The sequence below is a fragment of the Aptenodytes patagonicus genome, chromosome 1 (genome assembly GCF_965638725.1).
Source record: "Aptenodytes patagonicus chromosome 1, bAptPat1.pri.cur, whole genome shotgun sequence".
Classification (NCBI taxonomy): Eukaryota; Metazoa; Chordata; class Aves; order Sphenisciformes; family Spheniscidae; genus Aptenodytes; species Aptenodytes patagonicus.
The window spans coordinates 197,776,179-197,800,540 of record NC_134949.1 but is presented as its reverse complement, the minus strand read 5'-3'; the positions used below and the strand labels follow the sequence as shown (position 1 = coordinate 197,800,540).

General features: G+C 42.5%; 2 protein-coding genes across 5 annotated transcripts in view; one reads left to right on the top strand and one right to left on the bottom strand.

The window, feature by feature from the left end:
* Positions 1-701: 701 nt before the first annotated feature.
* On the bottom strand, positions 702-6,179 carry ALG11 (ALG11 alpha-1,2-mannosyltransferase). Its single transcript, XM_076364172.1, has 4 exons — positions 6,107-6,179; positions 4,808-5,041; positions 3,154-4,085; positions 702-1,023 (listed from the first exon to the last, which is right to left on the bottom strand). The coding sequence occupies exons 1-4, from the start codon at positions 6,142-6,144 to the stop codon at positions 752-754; spliced, it is 1,476 nt and encodes a 491-aa protein (XP_076220287.1). The 5' UTR covers positions 6,145-6,179; the 3' UTR covers positions 702-751.
* Positions 6,180-6,465: 286 nt separating this feature from the next.
* ATP7B (ATPase copper transporting beta) overlaps positions 6,466-24,362 on the top strand; it is a 46,333-nt gene continuing 28,436 nt past the window's right edge. For 3 of the 4 annotated variants that reach the window (XM_076364165.1, XM_076364166.1, XM_076364164.1), the window contains exon 1: positions 20,196-20,623. In XM_076364165.1, coding sequence (XP_076220280.1) covers positions 20,375-20,623 — 249 coding nt within the window. In that variant the 5' untranslated portion in view covers positions 20,196-20,374. Of the gene's footprint in view, positions 6,739-7,942; positions 8,174-20,195; positions 20,624-24,362 lie in introns of those variants that run through there. The other variant, XM_076364167.1, reaches the window with a different exon arrangement.

Sequence of the window (24,362 nt, the reverse complement as noted above, 5' to 3'; positions counted from 1 at the left end):
TTTATAATAAAGAGTAGTTTAGGTCTTTAACTTTCATGTTTGTTTAGCATTTAATTATGCCCTCTAATCTAGACCCTTCTATTCCCTAGGAACAGAAAACCTTTCAATAGAATAGGGTTGGAAAAATACCATTAAGTTGTCATACTGTGAAAGGGCATGAGGAAATAGCTAATATAAAGATCATAGACAAGTGAAATTACTACACTTACGAAAAAGCAAGCTCGCAAAACCACCATATGATTAACCTAAAGGAATCACTGTAGGTAATGAAATCTCCAGAACCACAATTAAAATCCCACAGAATAGATTTTTGCCACATAATAGGGGACAGCAAATTGAAAATGTGCTACAGATTCTGGAAAAAAAAATCTTCTGGGTACAAAAGCTATCAAACAAAAGTGTTGACTTTAAAAAGTGTGACTGTGGGTCAAGAGTCATGAAAGTAAAGTATTCAATAAATAAAAGAACTTCCAGATGTAGTTCTGTTACCAAGGAAACATGATGGTTCTGTGAATCCAGAGGGTTTTGCAGTGCACTGTACTGTCATGTAGTCAACACAAAAAATTTTCAGGAGCATTTCTTTCCCAGTAAAAAAAATCTCTGTTACATAAAGCAGATACCCTGACAAAAAGAAAAAAAAAAACCTCTATTGAATGGGACCAAGAGCTCATAGATTACATATATTTACAGGTGACACATAGTCAAATATAAAAAGTTAATTTTATTCATATACATTTTTATTATTATACATTTATTTAAATAATGGCTCCACAGATAACAAGAATGTCTCTTCAAAATGCTGGTCAGAAAACCTGTGCACGGACCGACGAGCGTTTTCTCTGATCTCTAACCTTTTTTCAGGGGACAGAGAGAGGATATAAGCCATCGTCTCAGCATAATTGTCCTCATTTTCCGCTAGGAAGCCTGTAGTATGTCCTTCATAGGGTACCACAATATCTAATTTGGGGCCTCCAGAATTGTGAGCCAGGATAACTGTGCCAGCTGCCATACATTCAACTACTCCTGTAAAAGATACAAAACATGCCGATATGAATGTGCACATCACGTACTTTGGCTTTCTATAAGGCACTAGAAAGTTAAAAACACAGTAAAAATCACCCAGAACTGTAAGTTACTATAGTCTGCCGTTCTAGATCAGTTTGAAAAATACAGAGTAAATAGTCCCATAAGAAAAACAAATTTAAGTTTTTCAGTCCTAATGATAATTTCTCTTAAACACATAAAATTGAAATTAGAAATCAGATATAATTAGTTAAGTTGCGGTTCTTGTAACATATTTGATTTACCTGAGACATATAATATCACCAGTATATATGGTGGAAAAAAAGCTAGATATTGGAACAAATGTAAAGATAAACACGGAAAGCAGCTCTGTGACAGAACACTGCATAATTCTGTTCTGCTCTGTGATAGAACACTGCAACGCTGGTTTTATGGTATGGTGGCAGCTGCAAAAAATAATTAAAAATTAGACGTAACTTCATTTTCTCATTCACAGTGAAGATTTTTAACTTTTAGAAAGATACTCTGAGAGAAAAGCTGACTATGCACATTTCAATCTGGTGATATTCAGAGGTTCAGTATTTTGCAGATTAGCAAATCTTTATAGCTTTTGACAATTCAGCAAGACAAACTAGTAAAAACTGTTATTGCTGCATCTGTATTTTTGATGGAAGAAATTTTAATGAAATGGGAATCTGATGGTAAGCTTTCCTCACCCAAAAGCAGTGGGATGGGAATAGCATAGAATGGGTACATCAACTTCAACTCTCCTCCATGGTTCCCAAACAGACCTCAGAAATCACTTTAATTGCTGATTCTTCTCAGTTCTGATTTGATTTTTTAAAAAGTTCCCCTAGCTCAAAAATTGTCAACTATAAATAATCCTCCAACATTTTGGAACATGTTTTTTACAGGTAAAAAGCCATTGGAGATGAAGGTGAAATCATGCTGAAATTCAAAATCACAGTGTGGTTGTATCACTTTTTAAAAATAATTTTTTATTTACTTAATTAAACTGTTTTATGGGGGAAAAAATAGAAGAAACCATTATTTTCATTTTGTGGCAGTTGCTTCTGGAAGACACTTCAGAGTAAATTTTTTTTATACCAAGTTCCTACAGACTATAAACTACTACTCCTGATACTTACAACTTGTATTCTAATAAAGTCTGATGACATTAACTGCGGTTTAGTCACATTATAGCCAAGTACGGCATCCATCTGCTTGGCTGCTAACTTACTCTGCTGCAGATTTATGGCAGATGGGCAATCTTCCATTCCCTTCCAAAGTCAGGACTCAACTAATTCCAATAAACGGAGCCAAATACCTTAATTCTGTACGATAGCACATTACAAACCAGGTCCCAGCTCCTCTTTGGCATTCTGCTCCACGCTATGGCGACAGATTTAAGGACTTAACTGCCTTAGCACAGGTGCCTAGTGCAATGAGATGACCGGGGGTACCTGGTGGCAGCCACATGGGGCTTACAAATAAGACACAGGATCTGCGGGAGACTCACACCTCTGAAACAGCAGCTAGAGCCCCATGACATATACTAGACATTTCAAACGGCAGTTGAGGCAGGTTGAACACGCTCAAAATCTCTACATGTGGATGTCTACATGTGAACTGTGTCTAAGCTCCCCCTGCAGTCAGTGGAGCCGACAGGGAACAATCTAAGGTGCTTAAACAGAAGTACCTGGTGCCTTTTGAGGCTCCGTTGGGTACGGAAGGCATCTGTGTAAGGCTGGCAAACCTAACACAGCACCTTAGGGTGACCCGTGACCTTGCAGAGCAACAGCTGGCGGTCAGGCAGAACATCTTGGGCAGCACAGATGAGACTAGCTGCCTGTATAGGTGATTAGAGGATGCCCGTAATTAATAGTCTACAATGTCTACAGCACTTCAGTTTACACTACAGTAGCACCTAGGGATTAGTCATCTGAATTGGTCCTGTAGGCTCTACCTCAGCTAGATCACCTCTAACAAGAATGGGAATTGGACACCTGCTTGGCATGCAGACCTCTACGCTTAGACACCTACACTGAGGAGCCTTAATCATGAACTGAAGCCCTCCCCAACTGTGTCCCCAGCTGGGACAAATGGCCGACACTGAGGAAAGATACTGACCGATCCCGAAGTGCTCATTCCACATCGTATGCAGGCCGATGGTGGCCTCAGCCAGGTGTCTCTTTAGCTCCTCAAAGGGAATGTTTATTCTGAACATCACATTGTTACTAACTCCCAGCTCTTCACAAAGATGTTTAAGGTTATTTACACGCTCTTCATCTTGCGGGTTACGACAGCCTCCAATTAAGATAAGCTTCAATGATGGCTGCTGCCCCAGTCTCTTCTCTTTCAGCAATTTAGCAAAGGCTCTGATTTGCAAAGGATGATCTTTTTCCGGCCTGAACTGGCTGACAGAAACAATGGAATATTCAGTGGTGCTCTTTTCCTCTTCCAGTGGAATATCCAGGAAGGTCTGAACATCGCACGGTGGATACACAACGCTAGTGCAAGCCCCAGCTCTCCAGAGGGAAAGGATGTGATTTAGTGTCCAAGAAGAATTAACCATAATCACATCACTGCAGGAACCAACCAATCCGTACATGAAAGCAAAGAAGTAGTAGTAGACAAGTTTAAATTTGCTGAAAAGAGGATTGTTTGTAATGAAGGCTGCATTGTTAAACCTGGTATCCTGATTCCTAACGACAGAAAGCATATCGCTGCTGATAGTGGGATAATGGACATAGCATCCAACGTGACAACCTCCTAAATATTTAAAGAGGGGAAGCGTGAAGGCATAACCCATTGAGTCAATATAAATATCAGGAACACACTTTAGAAGAGCTTCCCATCCGAGAAACGCTGATCCTAAACTTTGTCCCAGCAAAGTGAAGTGAGGGTAAAGAGAAGCTTCCACAAGGTAGCGTTTTTCTAGAAATACAAACTTCACAGGATGAATTAATTTAATATTGAATCTTCTGAAAGCACCTTCTACTATTTCTTCTCCAGTGACATCTCTATCACCAGTGTAAACAACACACGTTACATTTCTGTACCTGCAAGAAAAAGAATTTCATTCATTCTTCTCTTCAAATTTTGTAACACGAAACTAAAAATATTATCCATTCAAAATTACTCAAAAACTATGTGAGAACAAATGCCTGGCCTAACTCTGAAATTATTTTTAACTAAATTATACTTTTCCTTATACTTCCACAGGTTTTTCTGATCTGCAGAAAAACATATGGCTAAGGACTTGGGGAATACTTTTTTTGAGTAAATCACAAAAGCAGCTCAGTATTATTCTACATACTTAAGAACGCCTTGCCCTACATTAGGAGGTGTCTGTCTAGTGCATAGCATGAGTAAAATGCAGAAGACTCTGCAAGCCAGTGGACGTGCCAATGTTAAATCCACTTCAGATATTAACTTGTTTTGCCTCCTGCACCAAGAGGTGATACCAAGATTATCAGTTGTCTACTGACGAGTTATGCCTATACAAAGTTCCATACCCGTCCTGGAAAACTAGTGAGGGAGGAGGGGTTATCCCAAGGAGAGACAGAAGAAGTGAGAGATGCCACAGCAGGACAGATCAAAATCTGGGTAAAGGGATAAAGTGGAATAGTGCAACCAGGTGAAACTCAGACGTAAAAAAAAAATATGTAGGACCAGTAGATTAATGATAACTATTTAAGTATGTAAAACACCAAAATGTGCATAAATAATACCATAGGCAGCTGAGAATGAAATACGGTATTTGATAAACATATATGCTTACTTTTTCTGGAGCGTTCTTATGGCACACCACAAGACTCTCTCCCCTCCACCACCTGCATTGCAATATGGGTGAAAAAATGCAACCAGCAATGGCCGCTTCCCATCTTTTCCTGCTGAGGTCAACTGTTTTTTCCTTTGTTGTATCCAAAGCCGTATTCCCCACAGTAGCACCACCAAGCAAACACACAAAATTCCACTCAGAAATAACGCAGGGATTAACAATGACCACAGCAATCTGAAACAAGATGGAAATTTTAAAATATAAAATTGCTTTAAAGAAATACTATGTACAAAATTGAGAGAGAAGGGCTTACAGGTAGAGCTACAGGGAGTTCAACAATTTGTCGAGTTCTTCTAACCTCAGAAATCATCAGTATCTGTGTATCATTTCAACAATTATGGGAAAAAAAAAAATCACTGTTCTACAGTGTTTAGCCAAAGACATTTTTCCTACTGTTATCTCTCAATCATTTATTATTGTTTATTCATGCCATATATCTATATCTATGTCCATGTGCTATATACACTATAAAGGCTGCACGCCCTTGGCAATCGGCAAAACACAACTAGCGAAGCTGTAGGAGTTTTCTTCAGTCCAAGCTCCTGTTTGGCCTGCCTTAGTGTGAACTGCTTTGGGCCAGCCTGGAGTGCATGACCCAGAACCTGCATTTTCTATTCCCTGGAGATTTGAAGAGCTATGTCAATTGCCCAGAAAAGCTCTGAGCGGTTTCTCTGTTTAGAGAGACCTGTTTCCTCAGGTGTCTGAAGCACTCTCTGGCAGGGGCATTCCCTTTGCTCACCACCGCCTCCCTGCACAGCTCTCCTAACCCAGGAACGGGAGGCTTCTCACAAGAGTCTCTTCTTGGCCTACGGATCTTCACAGGCGCCAGAGCCTGGATTCTGATGTTGTGCTGCGCGTTATGATAAGCATCATTTACTCGACATTAAAGGGGCTGCCCACGGCGAGCCACGCGACACGACTGACACGTCAGGTAAGAAAACACTTTCATTTTCGGGGTGCAGAAGCGGAAAAGCACATTAACCCATCCGAGGCCGGCGGCAGAACGAGAAGGAGCCGGGCAGGGACCCGTCCCACCTCGCCCTGCCCAGCGGCCTCCCCTCCTCGGGGGGAACACGGGGGAGGGCAGGGGCGGGGCGGGTGCGTGACGCCCGGGGAGGCTCAGGGGAGGAATGGGGAAGCGCGGCCGCCACTTGGCAGGGGGCCACGGGGGCGCGGGGCCTCCTTCTCCCCTCCCTCTCCGCTGCCAGGACGCACCGCCCCCACACACGGCCCTCGTACCTGATCAGCCCACACAGACGCAACCCTCCCGCCACCATCTTGGACAACGCCACGACGCCTTTCCGCCGGAAGGGGTGGCTCCTGGCTGGGCGGGGGCGGGAGCAGCACAGGGCATTGGCTCCCTTTCATTGGTTCCCGCGGGAGATAGACGGAGGGGAGGGGAAAGGGTCGGGGCTAGGAGCGGCGCGGCCCTGCCGAGTGGGAGGGAGCGGCGAGTGGGGCGTGGCCGTGCCTGGGGGGGTGGGTGGGGCGGGCCGTTGCGCGGGATGGCAGCTCACCCTGAGGGGCGGGAGCGCCGCTGCTGTCGCTGTAGCCGTTGCCGCCGCCGCCGCCTCCTCCTCCTCCTCCTCCTCCTCCTCCTCCTCCTCCGTGGCGGCGGCGGGTCTCCTCAGAGGGCACTGCCTCCCGCCCGTCCCTCGGGGCAGAGCCCGGGCCCGGGGCACTGCGGCCCCTGCCGTGGGGGGTATACGGTGTGGTGTGTGAGGAGGCAGAGGCCTCCGTGGGACAGGGGGTTTCTTCTCCTGCATCCACCACATGCAAATTTTGCCTCTGTAAATACTGGCCCCTCTCTTTGGCCAGAAGAGGATGGTATTCGATGTCCCGTCTTCCAGCCCTGCCTTAATCTCCTGCTTGTAAGTGAATCCCTCTTTATAGAGAGGTACCTGTCTGCTCTCTGCGAATGTGTGCAAGTTAACTCTGTGAGGCTGAGGACAGGATGTCCAAAATACCCTGTGCCTGGTGCCGTCTCTAAAAGGATCCCCATGAACACGCTCACTGGGGACAATTTCCACTGGAGGATGTCCAGGCTGTCTCTGACTAATATACTTTGTCTCCTATTTTGTCTTGACTGGGGAGTATATGCACAGACCGGAGAATTAGTGTAGAGGTATGACTGAACAGTGCTGTTTTTTTAAAATGCTACTAATGATGTGTCAGTAAACAGCAAGACTTTGTATTTCTAAAATGGCTTCCCTTGGAACAATGTAAGAAACTCATCCTGCTCTCCCGGATGCTGGGAAGTGTTGAGTGAAACTACCAGACTGCAGGTGAGGAGGGGCTTAGGCAGAACAGGCCAAAACATTTCTGATCCACTGTCACATGGCTAGGTGCTTTTTTCCCCCGCCATTTAAAAATAATAAAACGCTTTATGTGGCAAATTTGATCCAGATAACTCAGTCTCCAGTCTCTTGCAGAGTTGAGGTTGTCCAAAAGTTGGGGGCATTTCAAGCCCTGTGTCTTTGAACAGGACCTTTCAAGAACCTGTAATCTTTCAGCCTCTTTGAGGTCAGCGTGATCTCTTTCATGTCATAGCTGCCTGTGTATTTTGAGGTCTTGAAGCTGTTAGGGATGTTTATGAAGGTCATCTGGTGTCTTCTTCATCAGAAGAGTGCTGGTTGGAAAATGCTGAATTGTTAGTTTATTTGGCCATTGCTATAGCCTGAAGCAGAGAGACAAAGTCTCTACTGTAGTGGGAGCGAGAAGATTTCAGCTTAAGTAATGGTTATTTGATTCTGACCTGCCTGGATTGAGTTTTTCCACTTACGAGGACTCACTGTGTGGGAATGGAACTGGAAATGTGTCAGGCCCTCAAAGTTAGAGTTTTATTGGTTATTTTACTGGTGTTTTTATTTAAATATCTTCATTGTCCTAAATACCACTGACTATAGGTTTTACCAGAGCGTCTCTGCCTTTATGTAAGCAGGTAAATTGGAAGAGTTCTGTTGGGAGGTCCAGCAAGCATGACCTAACATTTCATTTCTGAACCAACAGCTCTCATAAGTAGGGTGCCACAGGCATTGGTTTCTCTCCCTTAACCTTTTTCCTCTTCCCCGACAGAGCAGTTGCCTGAGAAGCATGTGGGATGTTTGCAGAAGAGACCTTTGCTGCATTCGCATCTCTCAACTCAAAACACCTCTCTTGTAATGTCAACATTTGAAGATAATTGCCTGGGTTCAGAGAAGAGGCACAGTTCTTCTAGGGAACAGAAAGTCCGGTCTATTTTAGATGATGAAATCTGTGTGTCTCCCCACTGGCTTGAAAAGGAGCTTATGGCCACTCCCTTGGAAGGTATGAATATTAGATTAAGTGTCTTGATGCAGCTGAAGGACCACAGGTTAGCCATGGCTTAATTAAGATGAGACTTAAGTAATGCTGAAGAGTTCCAGGAAGCAAGAAGAATAATTAATGAGGGAGACACCTACATACCTGGCTTTTGAGTTGCCTGGGCCATAAATGGCAGATGCAGTGTTTTGGGTTTAGATTCAGCTCTCTGTTCGGTAAATCATATAGCAAAAGTACTTGGAAAAGCCTTTGGCTTCATGTGGCTAGAAGAGTACAACTTGTTCTTTCCAGTCAAGGCTCATTGCAAGGTTAGCTCTACTGAAATCAGGATTTAACCCATGAAGCTTCCAGCCCAAGTCCTACACTTTCTTCAGGGTTTCAGTCCTAAGTGTCAGAAGTATGTTTTAGCTTGAACCCAGCAAAATACCTTGCTTTTCGTGAAACCACCTAATCAATTTCTTGGAAGTTCCCCAAACCTCCTATTGACGAATGTATATGTCTGTGCATTTGGCAGCTGGAAAAAAAAGACTGATTTGCACAGTCACAATGTAAACAGCTGCCTTGTGGCAGCATACTGTATTTGCAGTGAATGAACTTTCCAGCAGGGTGAGCCTCAGACTTGATTCAACTAGCTCTACAGCCAGACATGCTCTGTGTGCACAGCATAGCCAGTGTGAGACATAGGTCTGGCACTTCCCTGAAATACTGACATTTTTGCATGAATGCAGATTGACTGTCCAGTGTTAGTGTTACACAGCATATACAGTCACATAACCTTCCTGGTGACAGCAAACTGGGGGAGTTGGTTTTGGGAGAACAATTCATAGATACTGTTCTTGTCTTGCTTTCGCTCCCACAGCAAACAACAGATAGAGCAGAGGAATTGTTTTGGTAGGAGCAGCTTAAAAAAGCTTCGTGGCCCTTTCCTTACCATGTGCACTCATTTCTTGAGTGGAGTAAGCCAAGAAACATGATGTCCTTGCAGGCTGCATATGACCTATAGGTTGTAGCTCAGGCACATTGTAATAAAGCATCTGCATAAACAAATAGATATTCTGGATCTGGATAACTTTGCCAGATCCTTACCAATGCTAAACAGGGGAAAAGAAGAGTTCTTCACAAGACAACCAGACTAGATAAAAAATGATGTGAAGAAAAGCTGTAGAGTATCTGCTTGTACTCTGCCTGGTTTAGATGTGGGGGTTTTTTGTTGGTTTTTTTTTTCCCCAACTACATGAGTTGCTACAGACATAAACTGTCACATAAGTTCAAATGATAATTTTGAAACCTCTGCCAGTCCTGGCACAAATTACTCAGACCTGACTTTGCAGTCAGAAGATGTTTCATTTGAAGGCCCCTGTTTCTTCTGCAGTTCTTCCTATGTGTTTTGTAGTCACCTCAGACTATCTTCCTTTTCACGCAAGGCTATTTTTATTTTGGAAGCAGTGTTCACTTGCTTGTTGTAGGGAGAAATCTGCGTGATGGTGGGAGTATCAAATAGTTTTCTCAGTTCTAATACTTTATAATTCACAGAATCACAGAATGGTTGAGGTTGGCAGGGACCTCCGAAGGTCATCTGGTCCAACCACCCTGCTCAAGCAGGGCCACCTAGAGCAGTTACCCAGGACCGTGTCCAGATGACTTTTGAATATCTCCAAAGATGGAGACTCCACAACCTCTCTGGGCCACCAGTGCTCGGTCACCCTCACAGTAAAAAAGTGTTTCCTGGTGTTCAGAGGGAACCTTCTGTGTTTCTGTTTGTTCCCATTGCCTCTGGGCCTGTCACTGGGCACCACTGATAGAGCCTGGCTCTGTCCTATTTGCACCCTCCCTTCAGGTATTTATATACATTAATGAGATCCTCCCTGAGCCTTCTCCAGGTTGAACAGCCCCAGCTCTCTCAGCCTTTCCTCATAGGAGAGGTGCTCCAGTACCTTGATCATCTTAGTTGTGGGTTTTTTTTCTTAGTCCCTCTAGTGGTAATTAAAAAACAGATGTATTTATACTTTCAAAGTTCTTTTGTTAACTTTTCTTTAATCACAGGGCATTCAGCTTCTGATGTGAGCAATACGAAAACTGTGTTGCTGACAGCCTTACAGACTGCAAGGGATACCTTTAATGCACGAACGTCCAACACAGACTGAGTTGTCACCACTTAACAACTTCCCCGCCTTAAGCATATGTAGCAGATGATATTGTATGCATGCATTTAGGGTATTGGCAATAACTTCAGCAAGAGCAGCGCTGAGCTCTCTATGGTGTTCCCACTCCAGCAGTGAGAACGCTATTAAAAACCTTGTCTGTAGAAATTCCATGTGGCTGACATGCCAATGAAATTAAACGAGTCTTGTCATGAAGTCAGCTTTGTTTTCACCTTCCCAGAGATGTACGAAGTTTTTAATCTTTCCCTGCCTCTGTAAGCATTTTTGTTCTGTTTTAATTGCTTTTCTTAGTAAGGTCCTTACTCTGAAGGAAAATCCATGCAACAGGCCTTCTGAAGTGAGTGGTATTCAGAAAAAATAGCAGAGTCCACTCACAGTGTGTTCTCCGCAAGCCTGCAAGGCATTTGATCAGTTTTAAAGTATGTTTTTGTAACTCTCATTCTTGCCAAGTACTCCACATGTGAGTAACTTGGTAAGATAAAACCACTGGCAAGTAATAACACAAAGAAACTGGATTAATATTGTGTAAGGATATTCATACGACAGTCATGTGGTCTTTTATACTTTCCTGTACAGTTGGTTACTTTCTTTCAGAAACATGCATTGTGTAGCACTGAGTCTCTCATTCAGGACTGCTGTCTTAGCTACCAAAATGCCTGGGACTGTTTTTAGCAGAAGGAATCTTAGATCATTCATATACACAGTAAGTTTTTCCTTTTTGCGCGTCTTGTGATAGGCTGTTAAATGTTACAGTACATCTGTTCTTCATTGCATGGTAACAGGAGGCAGAAATAAAGTTGCACCAGTAGTGTGCTAAATATTTGCAAAGCAAAAAGCAAGTATTGGAAATAAATTGTGGCACTAATATATCTAGGGCAAAACACTATGGGTTGTTTTTACTGATGTGTTGTAATATTAAAGTTGCTAAATATAAGCAATTCTAGTAAAATTTTTAACTGTCATCTTTACTTTTGAGCTAGATGTTCTAGGGCATGGGTGCTCGCACCATGTATCTGTGAGCAAAAGCTGCCCTTTTTTTTGGCAGAAGCAATGAAGAATTAAGCAGCTTGGATCTACACAGAATTTTTGCAAGAGCTCCTATAAACCATGTTTTTTTGTATCACCAGGCAATTGAAACAGGTTGAACCCATAGCTTTTGATTAACAGAAGATTATTTTCACACAAATTGTCCCAGTTGGGCAAGAAGCATGTAGGAAAACAAATCAGTTCCACTGCTGGAGTTTAATCCTGTAGATTGTGCCAGTGTTTTAGCCTCCCATGGGCTCTTCTGTCAGTTCTCCTAAACAGTCATCAGCAGGAAAAATCAAAATGTCTGCCTTTTTTTAGGGTGGGTGAAGGAAATGTATTCAAGCAACTCAGAGCACAGGTAGAAATGAGATGGCAAATGATGTAGCCCTACTGATAACATCACCGAGCGTGCAAAATAGCATGTAGACTCACCTTAAGTCCCAGCTTTTTCAGCTGGAGGTTTGGGATTCTTGAGGGGCTGGGGACTATTTTTGAGTGTTTGTGATAGCAGACCCAAACCCTTCTTGCTTTTCTTTCTCCCTTATGCCGATACTAATGTTTCTGTGGCCATCTGCACCTAATCAGGACATGAAGGGGATCATGAAGGACCACCTCTTTCACAGTCGTACCTTAACATCTGTTTAAATCAACTATGAAACTGCTCAGGAAGCTGCAAAACTTCAGTGTGAAATTTTTACTGAGTTAGGCACCTCCATCATCAAACTTTAAAGGGTTCACGTATTGAAAAAGAAACAACCCTGCACTAACTTGTTCAAGGTGCATTTGTGCACATGTGTTTGTGCATGCTTCTCTTTGCCTGTTTCAGGAAGCAAGGGAGAGTGCTATTTGGATGAAAATCCAAATTGTTTCACATGAAGCCAGGACGAGGCAGGATTTGCATTCTGTGCTCACGTCTGGCTCCTTGGCAGATCAAGAAAGAGAAAGGAGCCAGAAACTGGCTGCGGAGCAGGACAGAAGGGAGTTAGAATTATTGGAGGAGACTGTTTGGCTAGTCCACTGTGCCTTGTCACCTCCTCTGACTTATTTCTGTTCTGGGGATGAAGAAAGCTTGAATGGTCGGTGATTTTCCCATGGGGTAGATTCAGTCAAAGATTCTCTTCTGAGGGGTGAACTAGGGATACTTAAAAGTAGTTCCCTGCCGCACTACCTTTTCTTTTAACAAGCAGAGGTACCAGGAGGGAATGATAAATGAACTGAGCCTGAATTTCCATGGATTAACATCTCTGCTTCCCAGGAATTGAGGGCAGTTAATAAATCTCGGAAGGTTGCTCAGCAACTCTCAGGATGGTTACCTTCTTTTATACTGAGCTGCAGAATGCATCATTTTTGACTAAATATGTCCTTGGAAGAAACATTCTTTGTTTGGAGAACAGACTGAGGTGAACTCTGGAAATGACAGGATTGCCGAGAGCTGAAAAAACCCTCCATTTCACTGTCAGAAAGCTTTTTTCTATTTTCCTTTTCTCACAACTGCAGGCTCCCAGGAACTCTTTCTTTAGGAGTCAAATGTCTCCAGTTTCCTCTGTGTTCTCATGCAATAAACAAACACTATTTTTACAGTGAGTTTGAGTCGTGATGAGCCAGTGTGTGTGCCACAGAAAACAACCTGAGAAAACCCGTCTGCATTTGAAAGCAGGATTTTAACTGCTATTTCAATCCAGGTGTTAAATAATTTCAGATAAAAATACTTGTAAACAGAAAGAGGTTTACTCTGTATTGCCATTTCCCTTAGATGTTTTTCAAAGCATCTGTTTGTATGGAAGAGATTGTGTAAAATTAGTAGCAGTTTCTCCTGTGTTGATACTTTGATCCCTGACTGTCGCTTTAGTTCTGACATTTTCACCTGAATTCTTCCCCACTTGTTGTACGCTGCCGGTGTTATTTGATGTAATAGGGAATTATTATCACGTATTCCAGCAGAAAAAAATAACAGCAAATATGTTTTCATCTTTATTTTTTATTTCTCCACTTAGTTTCTATAAGCCTCTGCAGTGAATTAGTATGGCTCTATCCAGGCAAGCTTCATGTAGTTTCATGGTCACTTGGAAGTATGTTTTGTCCACTGATAGAAACTGGCACCTCCCTGCCTGTGACTCTTGCCTGAGAGTTGACTGTAAGCTCATGCAAGATATTAGACCTGGACAGGGCAGTTCTGTAATAGTTCCTAGCCCTGAGGAGCAAATAATTAACAGGATTTTTGCAGAAAAGTAAGTTAGCTAAACAGCAGCTCACATACATTACAGTTTGGATCTCTGACAACTGGGAACAGCAAAGCCTCTACCCTGTAGTGTTCTCATCAGAGGTTTCCCTCCTCACTTCTTGCCTGCTGTAGCAGAGGGAGTCAGCCAGAGAGCTGGCAGATCTTCATCCATCTCCAAATCGGGAAGAAAAACCTGCCTAAAGGCAGTACTCCAGTTAGGGAGGCCCCTGCTGCTGCCCCTCCTGTCCCTTCAGTCCCACCATCAGTACGGTGATGCCGAGGTCAGTGGCATGTGAGCAGTGCCCTGGTTGGTTCGCTCACAGGAGGGCAGTTGCCTTGCCTTGGCAGCATGTGGCAGAGTCCAAAAGGGCAAGCAGTGGAGGACAGGTGAGAAGGGCCTTCGTGCCAGCCTGGCTGGGCTGTCTGAGCCCCTGTGGCCATAGGGTCACCTTAGAGATTACCCTCTCTGCAAGGGTGAGATCACAGAAAGGACCCTAACACTCTCATGCCTTTTTCTACCCAGTAACTGCAACCAGTCTCCCAGGTTGAGTAGGGAGGAGTAGGGAAAAAAGGAGTAAAAGAACCAAACATATGATGTAGAAAGTGGAAACCCTTCTTCCCAGGCTGAGTTTTGCCTGGAACACCAAGAAAGCAGATAGGACTTTGGTGAGGAGTGCTGCTTTCAAGCTTTCTTAGGGATTTGGGAATTGCTGGAAACTCCTCTCTTTCTGTATAGAGGTGGTTTCTGCCAGGATAAGATAGCCAGAAACAACTGTTAAGAGAAACTGAATTTGGGCTTGCCTTTACATATCTAGCCTGTCGTAACAAAAGCAGTATGTTTGTATTTTAGACATGGCATCTGTAACGCAAACACAAGATGCTGTTTTGTCTTTTTTTCTTGAAATGAAGGTGATTGTGGTGTATATAAATGAAATGGGATGAAACAACCTTTTATTCAGAGGCTGAGCAGTTTGACTTGGGATTAAACGCTGGCCATAGAACCAGAAATTCAGGCTTAAATCAGAGTTACATTTCCTTTATGTTATTTACACAGTGTCAGGTGTCTCATCAAAGTGAAATCTCTGTCTCTGGCTGTGAAACATGACCACAAGAATGATTTGAAACAAGTGCTGGCAAGGAGCTAATAGTAAATCTAAACGGTGTGGATGCTACAGTTGGGGACAGTTTAGAGAATATCTATTATATATGGAGGTCACTTAAGACATAGGCTTACATTCCTGATCTGTATAGGGGAAAATTTAATTGCAGATTTGGCAGGGTATCCTAGGGTCTGCTATTAGTTTGCCTGCTACAGGGTAAACAGCTGCTTACTTTGGAAAAAAAAAATCAGTCTTCCCATTTGCTTAAATCACAATTCAGAGCCTTACCACTTTATTTATTCAAAACAAGTGTAAAAGATATTTTTTAAACCCCACAACAAATACTGAGGAATTTACAAAATAAAACTGGAACTTGAGTCTTATTTCTAAATGTGGATAGCAAATGTGGGTGACAAAAGCTATGATCTTTAGCAATGACTGATATAGTTCACAAGTAATAGGTTTTTCTGTCTTCTCAAATTAGCCTTTAAAAATAGTTACTTTTGTAATATTACTCATTCTCAAGTTATATTTGAAATGTTGCAGTTAAGATAGATAAAATGTGGGTCCTTTTTCTCTGTATGGAATTCAAAAAAGCTTTTGCTCAAACTTCACAAGCTAAAACCAGCTCTGAGCAAGAGCAAATCATGGACATCAGAAAATTAAGTTGGAAACACAGAAGTGAAAATACTGGTTTCGTTGTGGCACTGCCTGACGAGTTCTGCCAGCCTTCTTCACCTGCTAGGGGAATGAATGTTACTGGAAATCTGGACACCAATTGATTCATGCAGATTGCAATTGTTCTTTGCACTTAAACCCTGACCCAAAAGGTGTGCCTTTTCCTGTGGTAATATGATTAGCCTGGTAGTTTCCAGGCACTTGAAAACAAATTCCTGCAGCGTAAATAAACAGATAACAGAAATTACCATAATGAAATCAACACTGCTAAAAGCAGACAAAGTACCAAGTCCACACAATTTGCAACCGTATTAGAAGCCGCAGAATGAAAAAAATTAGTATGCGTTTTGGGGCCCTGTTACAAAAGAGATACTCCGTTGCATTTTGCTGGTTTAGAGCAAACAAACCTTTTTTAAATATTTAGAGAAGGTTGAGTCTGATTCCTGAAAAACTGAAGCCAAAGTCTGAGCTGATTTGATTTGAAATGAGGCCATCAACTCTTAAGCAATTTTATTCATGGCAGGTAGGAATTTGATTCCTTGTATTTCAGAGTTATGTACGGTTTCCTTTTTTCTTATAGTGTAAGAAATAATATTACTTATGATCATGCTTCTTCCTCTGTTGAAAGAAATATGTATATCATTCATGCTATTGAAATGCTTGTGTATCTGATGGCTGCCAGTTTTCTTAGGACTGTAGCCAAAGAGCTATCTTTCTGATTTCATGGCTCAAAACTAGGAGCAAATGTAGGTAAAGAGGGAGTTTTGTTGCCTCTTCAAGGCTAAAAAGGTATGGCTTTTTTTTTATTTTCTGTAATAAGTATGTCGGTCAGTTTGGAGAAGTCAAGGACGTAGTTATGTACCATGAATCTGATCAAGCTTCCACTGAACTTTCAGCTGCAACTGATTGACTTCATGGGGGAAATGTGAGGTTTGTGTTGCTTAGCAGGGCTGAAAAATGACTGCTGAGCAAGCGCAGGGATTTGCTTGAAGAAAAAAATGCATACCTTTACTAACTACTTCTCTTTTGGCTTAAAGAGGACACCGACAGAGGAGAAATAGTTGTTTCACACAAGGGATGGGTGTTTCATGGGTTCCCCCCCAAACAGTGTTGTTAACAACTTGTTGATAACTCTGAGTTACCGGCACTGTTGTTTGTGATGTTACCAGGAGCTTTGCAATACTTTGCTTTTTTCCCTTTTTTTTTTCTTAAAGCTCCAGTTCCTGCAGTTGCATTATGTGTGTAAAAAACAAAGTCAATCTAACTCTGTTATGATGGGCAAAAAATTCAAAAATTTTAGCTGACTGCATCCTGAAGACAAATTAAAAGAACTCAAAATACTGTCAAATGTGAAATTGCTTGTGTTTTAGCCTCTTATCATTGTTTTTACGCCTCAGGATGGGTTGTATTTCAGTGGTTTAAAATGATGTCTGAGGAGGAGAGTAGGAAAATGATTAACATTCAAAGGCAGACTGGATTTCTAGAGTGATGTATTAGTACTAATACATCCCTCTTTGCACTGACGTGATGTGCGCGTATCTGAACTGGTTCCTCTTGTCTGTCTGTCAGATTAAGGCAATACAACCCCCTTACCTCCAGGCTCCCACTTTTTTTCCTTGAACCCAAGCTTCTCATCTTTCAAGGCATTGTTAAGACTATTTTAAGATGCTTTCTTTGGGCAAGGAGCCAGAGGGATTAGATGCAGACCAGATCATTCTATAAAGCCAGGGATGAATGCACCCAGGAAGCATAATTTACTTGAAGACAAATAGTTCTTGTGTGTTTATCATATTCTCCGATAGTAGCAGGTAATGTAAAGGAGAAAACTCACGTTTTATCAGCTCTTGAGTCTTTAAGTCAAACCGATTTCATTTTCTTGGGATGTTCTGCATTTTCTGACATGAAAATGCAAACGTCTCTGCCCGACACTAGCAGAAAGCAGCAAAGGCAGCAGGTGTATTTTCTCTTTGCCATCTAAACCTCACGCTGCCAAACCTGAGTGACTCTTCCTGGCGAAACTCCTAAGCTGTGCAAAATCTAGCCTTGAACCATGGCATGTTACTGTTATCAGATGAGACGGGCAACATTGCCTTTCTTATTTCAGCCTTCACTAAAATGCTAAAAAAGAGGAGTCGGTCAGAGTTCAGCAGCAGGCAATCACAGCGGTTAACTCCAGCTGCCTCGCTCCCCTGGCAGACATTGCCACCCTTGAGGTGCTGACATCGGATCCCTTGCTGAACCATAAGAGACTTGTAGAGTGGTTGGGATAAACCACAACAGGGCAGGACCTCTGAGCTTTCAGTCTGGTGTATTAAGGTAAATGGAAATTGTTTGGTTTTACAAGATGCTCAGCGGTTTCTGCTTTGTGAATGGTACCTCTTCTCCAAGAGCTGCTTGTAACTCAGCTGCACAGGTCTCACTTGCCATTGCCATATAGTTCTGCTTGAACCTGCAGCTAAACTACATATTTTAAATCAGCTAGACTGGTTGAAATATATCTTATGCCCCTTTCATCTGAGGAACTATAGCAAACTTTTTTTCCAGCCAAATAATTCTTTTTAACGTGGGTAAATATCTTGTAAACTGAGCGTGCTCAAAGCACAACCTTGTGTGTTTCTTCTCTACCTCCAAATCAGTATTCTGGACTTTGCCAAAGGCAAGGGACTATGGGGCACTAAGTAAGAACTTGTATCCACTGCTTCTAGAAACAAACAGATTTTTACCTTAGAGTTGCTCAGAAGTTGTGGGAAAAAAAGGATGAGTGAGGGGAATCGGAGAGAAGATACTTACCAAACATCTCTTCATTCTGTCAGCCTAAGTTGAGCTTTGCTGGTGAACCTGAAATGAAGAAAAAACAACCCAACTTGTTTTTACAGTATGTTTCATCATATGATAATTTAATGAATATTAATTGCTTGTAGAAACATGCTATGTAGGGTTTGGGATATATTTAATAGCAAAGATACTGTCTGAGATGAGTGGACCAAGTATATACTTTAGAGCTGGCCAGAAACTGGAATTTCTGTTCCCTGAGACATTCTAGAATTTGAAATTTCCGTCATTTGGAATTAGGATGCAGAGCTGAATTTCTGAATATCTTTGATTTGGGATTAGAGAATTTTTTTGTTTTAGAAAGACAACAGATTTTAAATATGTATGTATCTTTAGTATGTAGATGTAGTGTTAGTATTTAAAGACATTGTAATGAAAAGTTTTCACATAAGTCAAACTGTGTGATTTTCAATTGTTTGTTTCAATACCAGTTAAAATCAGTAATTCCTGAAAAGATTTCGCCTTTAACACAGTTTTCTTTTTCAGAAAAGTGTTCCATCTGAATTCAGGTGTGTTTTTAATTGGTTTCATTGATACAGAACAAACACAGGTGCTTTACTCTTTGTAGTAATACCCTTTAGAAGGGCCCTTTCTCAAAATGTTTTCAAAATAACCCTTTTTTAAAGTTTAATATTACCACCGATCTTGTATATTAAGACAATGATACAAAATAGTGCTACAACACTATTTTGAGTTTCGCTTCATTGGCAGAAGACCTTCTTTTTCCAAAGATGGTTCTTAACTCTGGAGTCAAGAACTGGATGGTGTGAGCAGAGTGGAGGATTCATCTTTGTGGGGAAGTTATGACAGGAAGACAAGCCAGGATGCTAATGTCCTGCATGGTGGCTTTCTGGACCACTGTCTTTGTGGTAAGGGTGTGAGGGATGTACCTCTGCTTTTGGAAGTAAAAAGAATCTGAATTTGTCCTGCCAGACAGGTGGAGTGTCATCTATTCCCTTGGGTTTTCATGACGTGACATAAATATGCTGAGATTTTGACGCTGTGTGCTAACCTCTGCATAGGAGTAATTTTGGTGACTTTTTCCAACAAGTCCAAGATATTCTGATTAAATGTAAAACAATTATTTTAAGGCTTGCCTGTGCAGTGAGGTCACTGCATAGCCAGGGAAGGTGTGAATTGATGACACATCAGCTATATTATATAAATTCCCTGCGTGGCCATTCTTTAGGTGTCCCTGTTCAGGGGTGTCTTCAGAAGTGGACCGCACTCCTGTGGGCTTAGGGAACTTGAGATCCCACTCACCAAGTTAGCACAGTGCTGTGAATTTGCTGCAGGCAGTCCCAGAAAAATATATCCAGGCTTGGCTCCAGACACTTCTAGTGATGGTACCTATCGTGGATGGCTGTCTAAATTAGATGTCCCTGTAGTTGCCCAGAGGATTTAAGGGGAACTGAGTTTGCCAAAGGGAATATCTTCTTTTTTTTTCTTTACTTTCTGGCACTAATTGCTGGTTTAAGTTTGTTTGTTTGTTTGTTTGTTAGTAAAGCTTGCTGATGGTAGAGAGGCACATTTAAAAAAGTATAAATATTGTACTCACTCTTTTTTTTTCCCTTCTTGAAACAAAGAATGAATGTTCTCGTGCCCTAAATGAGTGAAAGACCTTCGGTCTAGGAACCTTGTCTAGTGATATAATCATAGGCATGTTTTCAATGTTAGAAGGGACCACATTTAATCCAAGAAATCCCTGGTAATTTCATAGAAGAAGGAAATGGAATAGCATTGCCCTTTGTAGGAGCTGTGATTATGCACATGGCCACAAGGAGCTAATGCCTGGCTGGCTGAGTTAATTATGCACTGGCTTGCTGCACACAGGTCATGTTTGACTAGCTTGTGAAAGGCAGCCTTGGCTGAGCTTGCTGCAACGCCGTGTGCAAAGATTAGCAGTGCTGAACGCAGTTTGGTAAGCACAAGGAATGCCAATTGGTGGGAAGCATTTAAACTGGCAGGAAGAGTAGGTAGCCGAGTGCAGCGAGCAGCGTACACAGGGATCACAGGTTACATCTGGGATTTTGTGATGAATGCCTAATGAGCACGTTGATTAGACGGGCAGAACTCTTCAAGCCTTTGTAAATGTTGCTGAAAGAAGTGTGGCTGATAAGACACCAAATAACTGCTCTCGTAAAGCTTTCCTTTGGCACTGCAATATTTGAAGCCCGGAAAGATAATGGAGAGAAAATTGGACAATAAAATGAAAAGGGAACTGTCCTGCTTAGCTACTTTAAACAACAAAAACATAACCCTGGTGTCAATTTGTAAGCGGCAGGCAGCTCATGATGTGCCTGAACTACTGATTATTGGTGAAAAGTCCAACACAGGATCTCTGGTAAAAGCAAGCAGTAACTTGCAGAAAGAAGAGAAACTCTTGCAGAGTTACTCCATGGGAATGCCAGAAGTCAATACAGTTGAAAGACAGGTCAGTGAGCTGGTGTGTGTGTTGGGAGGGAAGAGGTGTTTCTGAACTGGAGAATTTAAAACAAAGCATGTTGGATGCGGGTTGTATATTAAAGGAGGTTAAACCTTATTTATCTAAATTGTGTCAATCCCCAGCATGTATGCCTGCCCCTTAACAAGCAGCACACAAATGCAAGGTCCTCTGGAGATCCTCTGAAAATAATTGTCGAAAGCAGATGTTAATGATGAGTTATGCTGTAGTAACTAATGAACATTTTTTCAGCTCCACCTCTAATAACATAGAGTGGCGATTCTTAGTAAGGAAACATATTGGTATTTCTCCTTTTAAACTGCAATTGCTTGAGTAGTTTGACAGCAGCTCATACCAGGTTGTTCTCTGGAATAACAGAAATTGCAGAAACATTAAAATGTCCTAATTGTAGGTAAGCAGTTTATTTATAACTACTAAGTGGATGGTAGCGAAAGTTCTTGATAATACATCTATGGCAACATTATTTATTTACTTTTTTATTCAGTGTTGTATATAACTATGGTATTTTTGGAGATTAACTGTTGTGGAGAAGAGGCTTAGAAAGATCAATGCTGATAAAAACATGATGAGGTTTATTATTTTAAAAAGAGTTTTTGCTATTTAAAAGGTATGTAAATTACAGTGATGTAGTTTGGATCAGTGAATATTGTGAATATTTAAGGAAAAGAAACTCTCAGAACACATTTTGTGTCCTTTGAAACTGCATATGCTTAGAATGGCTTAAATAATTAGTGTCAGACTGGAATGAAGTAACAGCCAGGACAGACCATATATACCTGAAGGCTTTTTCTGCCTCGAGTTACTTCTTATATTATAAATGTTTGCTAGAAAACAATCGTGACAGAAATGACTTTGTTCTTCCAAAGGATCTCTTTTCTGTATTCAGTTCACTGGGATATATGCGTTGCTTGTACTGGAGCCCTGAAGAACATCACAAAGTGTTTTGCTTTAATTCTAAATTAGAAACAATCTGTTTACAACAAGGCTTTCCCCTTTCCCACTAAAGCAAGTGTGGTTTACATAGCTCCCTTTAATTTAAAAGTAGCTGTTAAGGTCTCTAAGGTTTGTTAACTGCGGTGTATGTAGGTATCATTTCAGTAAGACTAGCTGCAACTGCCTAAATCTTTCCCCATCGCCTGTACTGTTGGAGAAACCTGTTGCCAGATGGGGAATAGCAGTCCCTTGGCAGAAGCATTAGGGCAACTTAGTACTTTGAAAACAAAAGCACCATAAAGGCTGCTTTAAAGCAATATTTTCATTGAATCTTGATTTACAGGTGGAGAGGATGGGTTTTCCCTCATTTAAGACTCAGGAACTGTTTAAAAAATAACAAGTTGTGTTACAAGTAGTTACTGAAAATAGTAGCTACTGACATTTGCTAATCTTCGCTAAGCTTGGGGGAAGAGGGAAGGAAGAACAACCAGTTAAGACCTAATACATTTAAACAATATGTGCTAACAAGATGGATGGACAAGTTGCACTGAAATTTGTTAAGGAGGATGAGGGTTGAATTTCTGCCCACTCAGAAGTGCTGCTGTTATGGGCATGAAATTGAAGACTCGGAACCTTTGATGTTCCTGAGGCTGCTCTGCCCTCATTTTGTTGTTCACTGGCTGCCTATAACAAACTGGAAAAGCATCTGAAGCATTTAATTAATAGTATGTGGCTTTTCAGTTGTGTGTTACTGCCTGCCTGAATCCAAAGCCATGAATCAGCGGGTTGTGAAAGAATGAAGCAGGAAAGGTAAAACAGCGACACAGATAAGATAATTCTTTGGCAGTTGTGTGCTTGAAGGTGAGAGGGCGATAGCTGGTTTCAACCTGTGGAGGTACAGGGATAAGAGCAGCCCAAAACCTCTGGAGATACTGGGCATGAGGTTCAGTGAGATCTGGCATTCATGCGTGAGCAGATGGGGAGGGGCAGAGGGGAAGGTGCTGAATGGGCTCGGCCCCGTTTCCTTGCCGGCTGACTGCCTGGCATCATCGAGGTGAGGAGTCCAGCGTTTGAATTTCAGGATGTGAAAATTAGCATCCCTGCAGGCCAGGTGAAAGAGGGCGGGAGGGCAGTGCCAACCCTGAGGGGAGAGCCTTGCTGGAGCGCCGGAGAGGAGCAGCGGCTGTGTGGGATCTCGGTGTGGGTGATGCTTGGGGAGCTGCGGGGTGCTCCTGGCATGGCTTCATGCTGCAGAGGCCAAGAGCTTTACACTGGCGTTTCAGTGGTGGCTGCACCTCTTGGGAAGGGGAGGTGGGGGTATGAGGGATGGCTTTCCCGGTGACAAGCCACCCCGTGAGGTGACCATGGAGCACAGGGGTGGAGGGAGCATGGGGACCCAGCCAGGGGCGGCTAGTGGCCGGGGCGCAAAGCTAAGGAGGGCACAAACCTTGTTGAATTTACAGCCATGGGGTCGCATACGTTGTCAGGATGCTGGTCACCATGTGCTGTATGGGAGGGTCTCACCCAGTGCTGTGGTTTCTTGTTCTTTGGGTTGTTTTTTCCCAGTTCAGTTGATTTTCTTACATTTATTCTGTATCCCCTTGCTGCTGTGTTAAACCCTTGGCCTTTGCACTTCTGAAGAAATAGCTCATTTTGGGGGACAGTGGAGCAGCCTGATGCCAGGCCTCTGAGGGCAGCCCTTGATGGAGCAGTTTTACCCCACCAGTCACACAGGCCATTGACAATGACCACCTTTCCCCCTGGAACAGACGCTGAGCTCTGGATGCTGTAATGCCAAGAGCTGCATGCCAAGCCAGAGCTCAAGACTTGGTGCTCCCAATCCAGCAGTGTCTCCCTGCCCTGCTCCACCTCCATGCTTTCCCAAAAAGTCAGTCCAGCCCCGGGGCATATTCCTTTTGGATGATTTCCTTCCTGCTGGCTGGAGGCAGTCAGGATGGGGAGCAGGAGCCTCTGCCTCTTCCTGCTGTTGCCAAGCCCTGCTTTGCCCCAGGGCAGGCATGAGTGCTCCAGCTCCTGTCTGGGGCAGCAAGGGTTGTTCTTAATGCCAGTGGGTTTGCTCTGAAATCCTCATAATGGGAGCTGGGCTTCAGATCCCGTGCTCATGCACATCAACAATTTCAGTTGCTACTCGTCTTGGGTCTGGTTCAGAGCTGTCTCCTGTAGACAAGATTGTTTTCCATCCAGCTCTGGTGCTTCCTTTAAAGCTTCCCAGCTACTGCTGCTTCTGTGTCAATGGGTGTCTTCTTAATTTTCTTCTTTTTTTTTTTTCTATATTGTTTAAATGAGCTTCATAACACTGCTTTCTGTAGGGATTCTTAGCTTTCAGACTAGAGCCTCATTCTGCTGTGCATTTTGAGTTGCAACTTTTATGTGCAGAACAAGGGAGGGAAATAATTGTAATAATTTCATGTTTTCATTATTTGCATATTTTTTACATAGTCACTGTAAAAATATGCGTGAGACTGGTAAAGAAAACAGAGTTGGTGTACACCTGCCCTTAAAAGTAAGCGCGTCTCCTTTGGTGTGAGAGACACAATAGTCAGTAACTGCGGCCGGTTCTTTCACACTCCTGTATGGATACGGAGTCAGATGCCTTTTCATTGTTTCATTGGGATTTCTGTCTAGGCAGAAGCAAGCAGGAGGGGCAACACCTGGGAATCCCAGCCACCTTTTCTGACATTTTTGGAGGTGACTGCTTCTCTGATCCTCTTGCAGATGGTGTCTCTGAATTACTACACAGCCTCATAGATGCCAT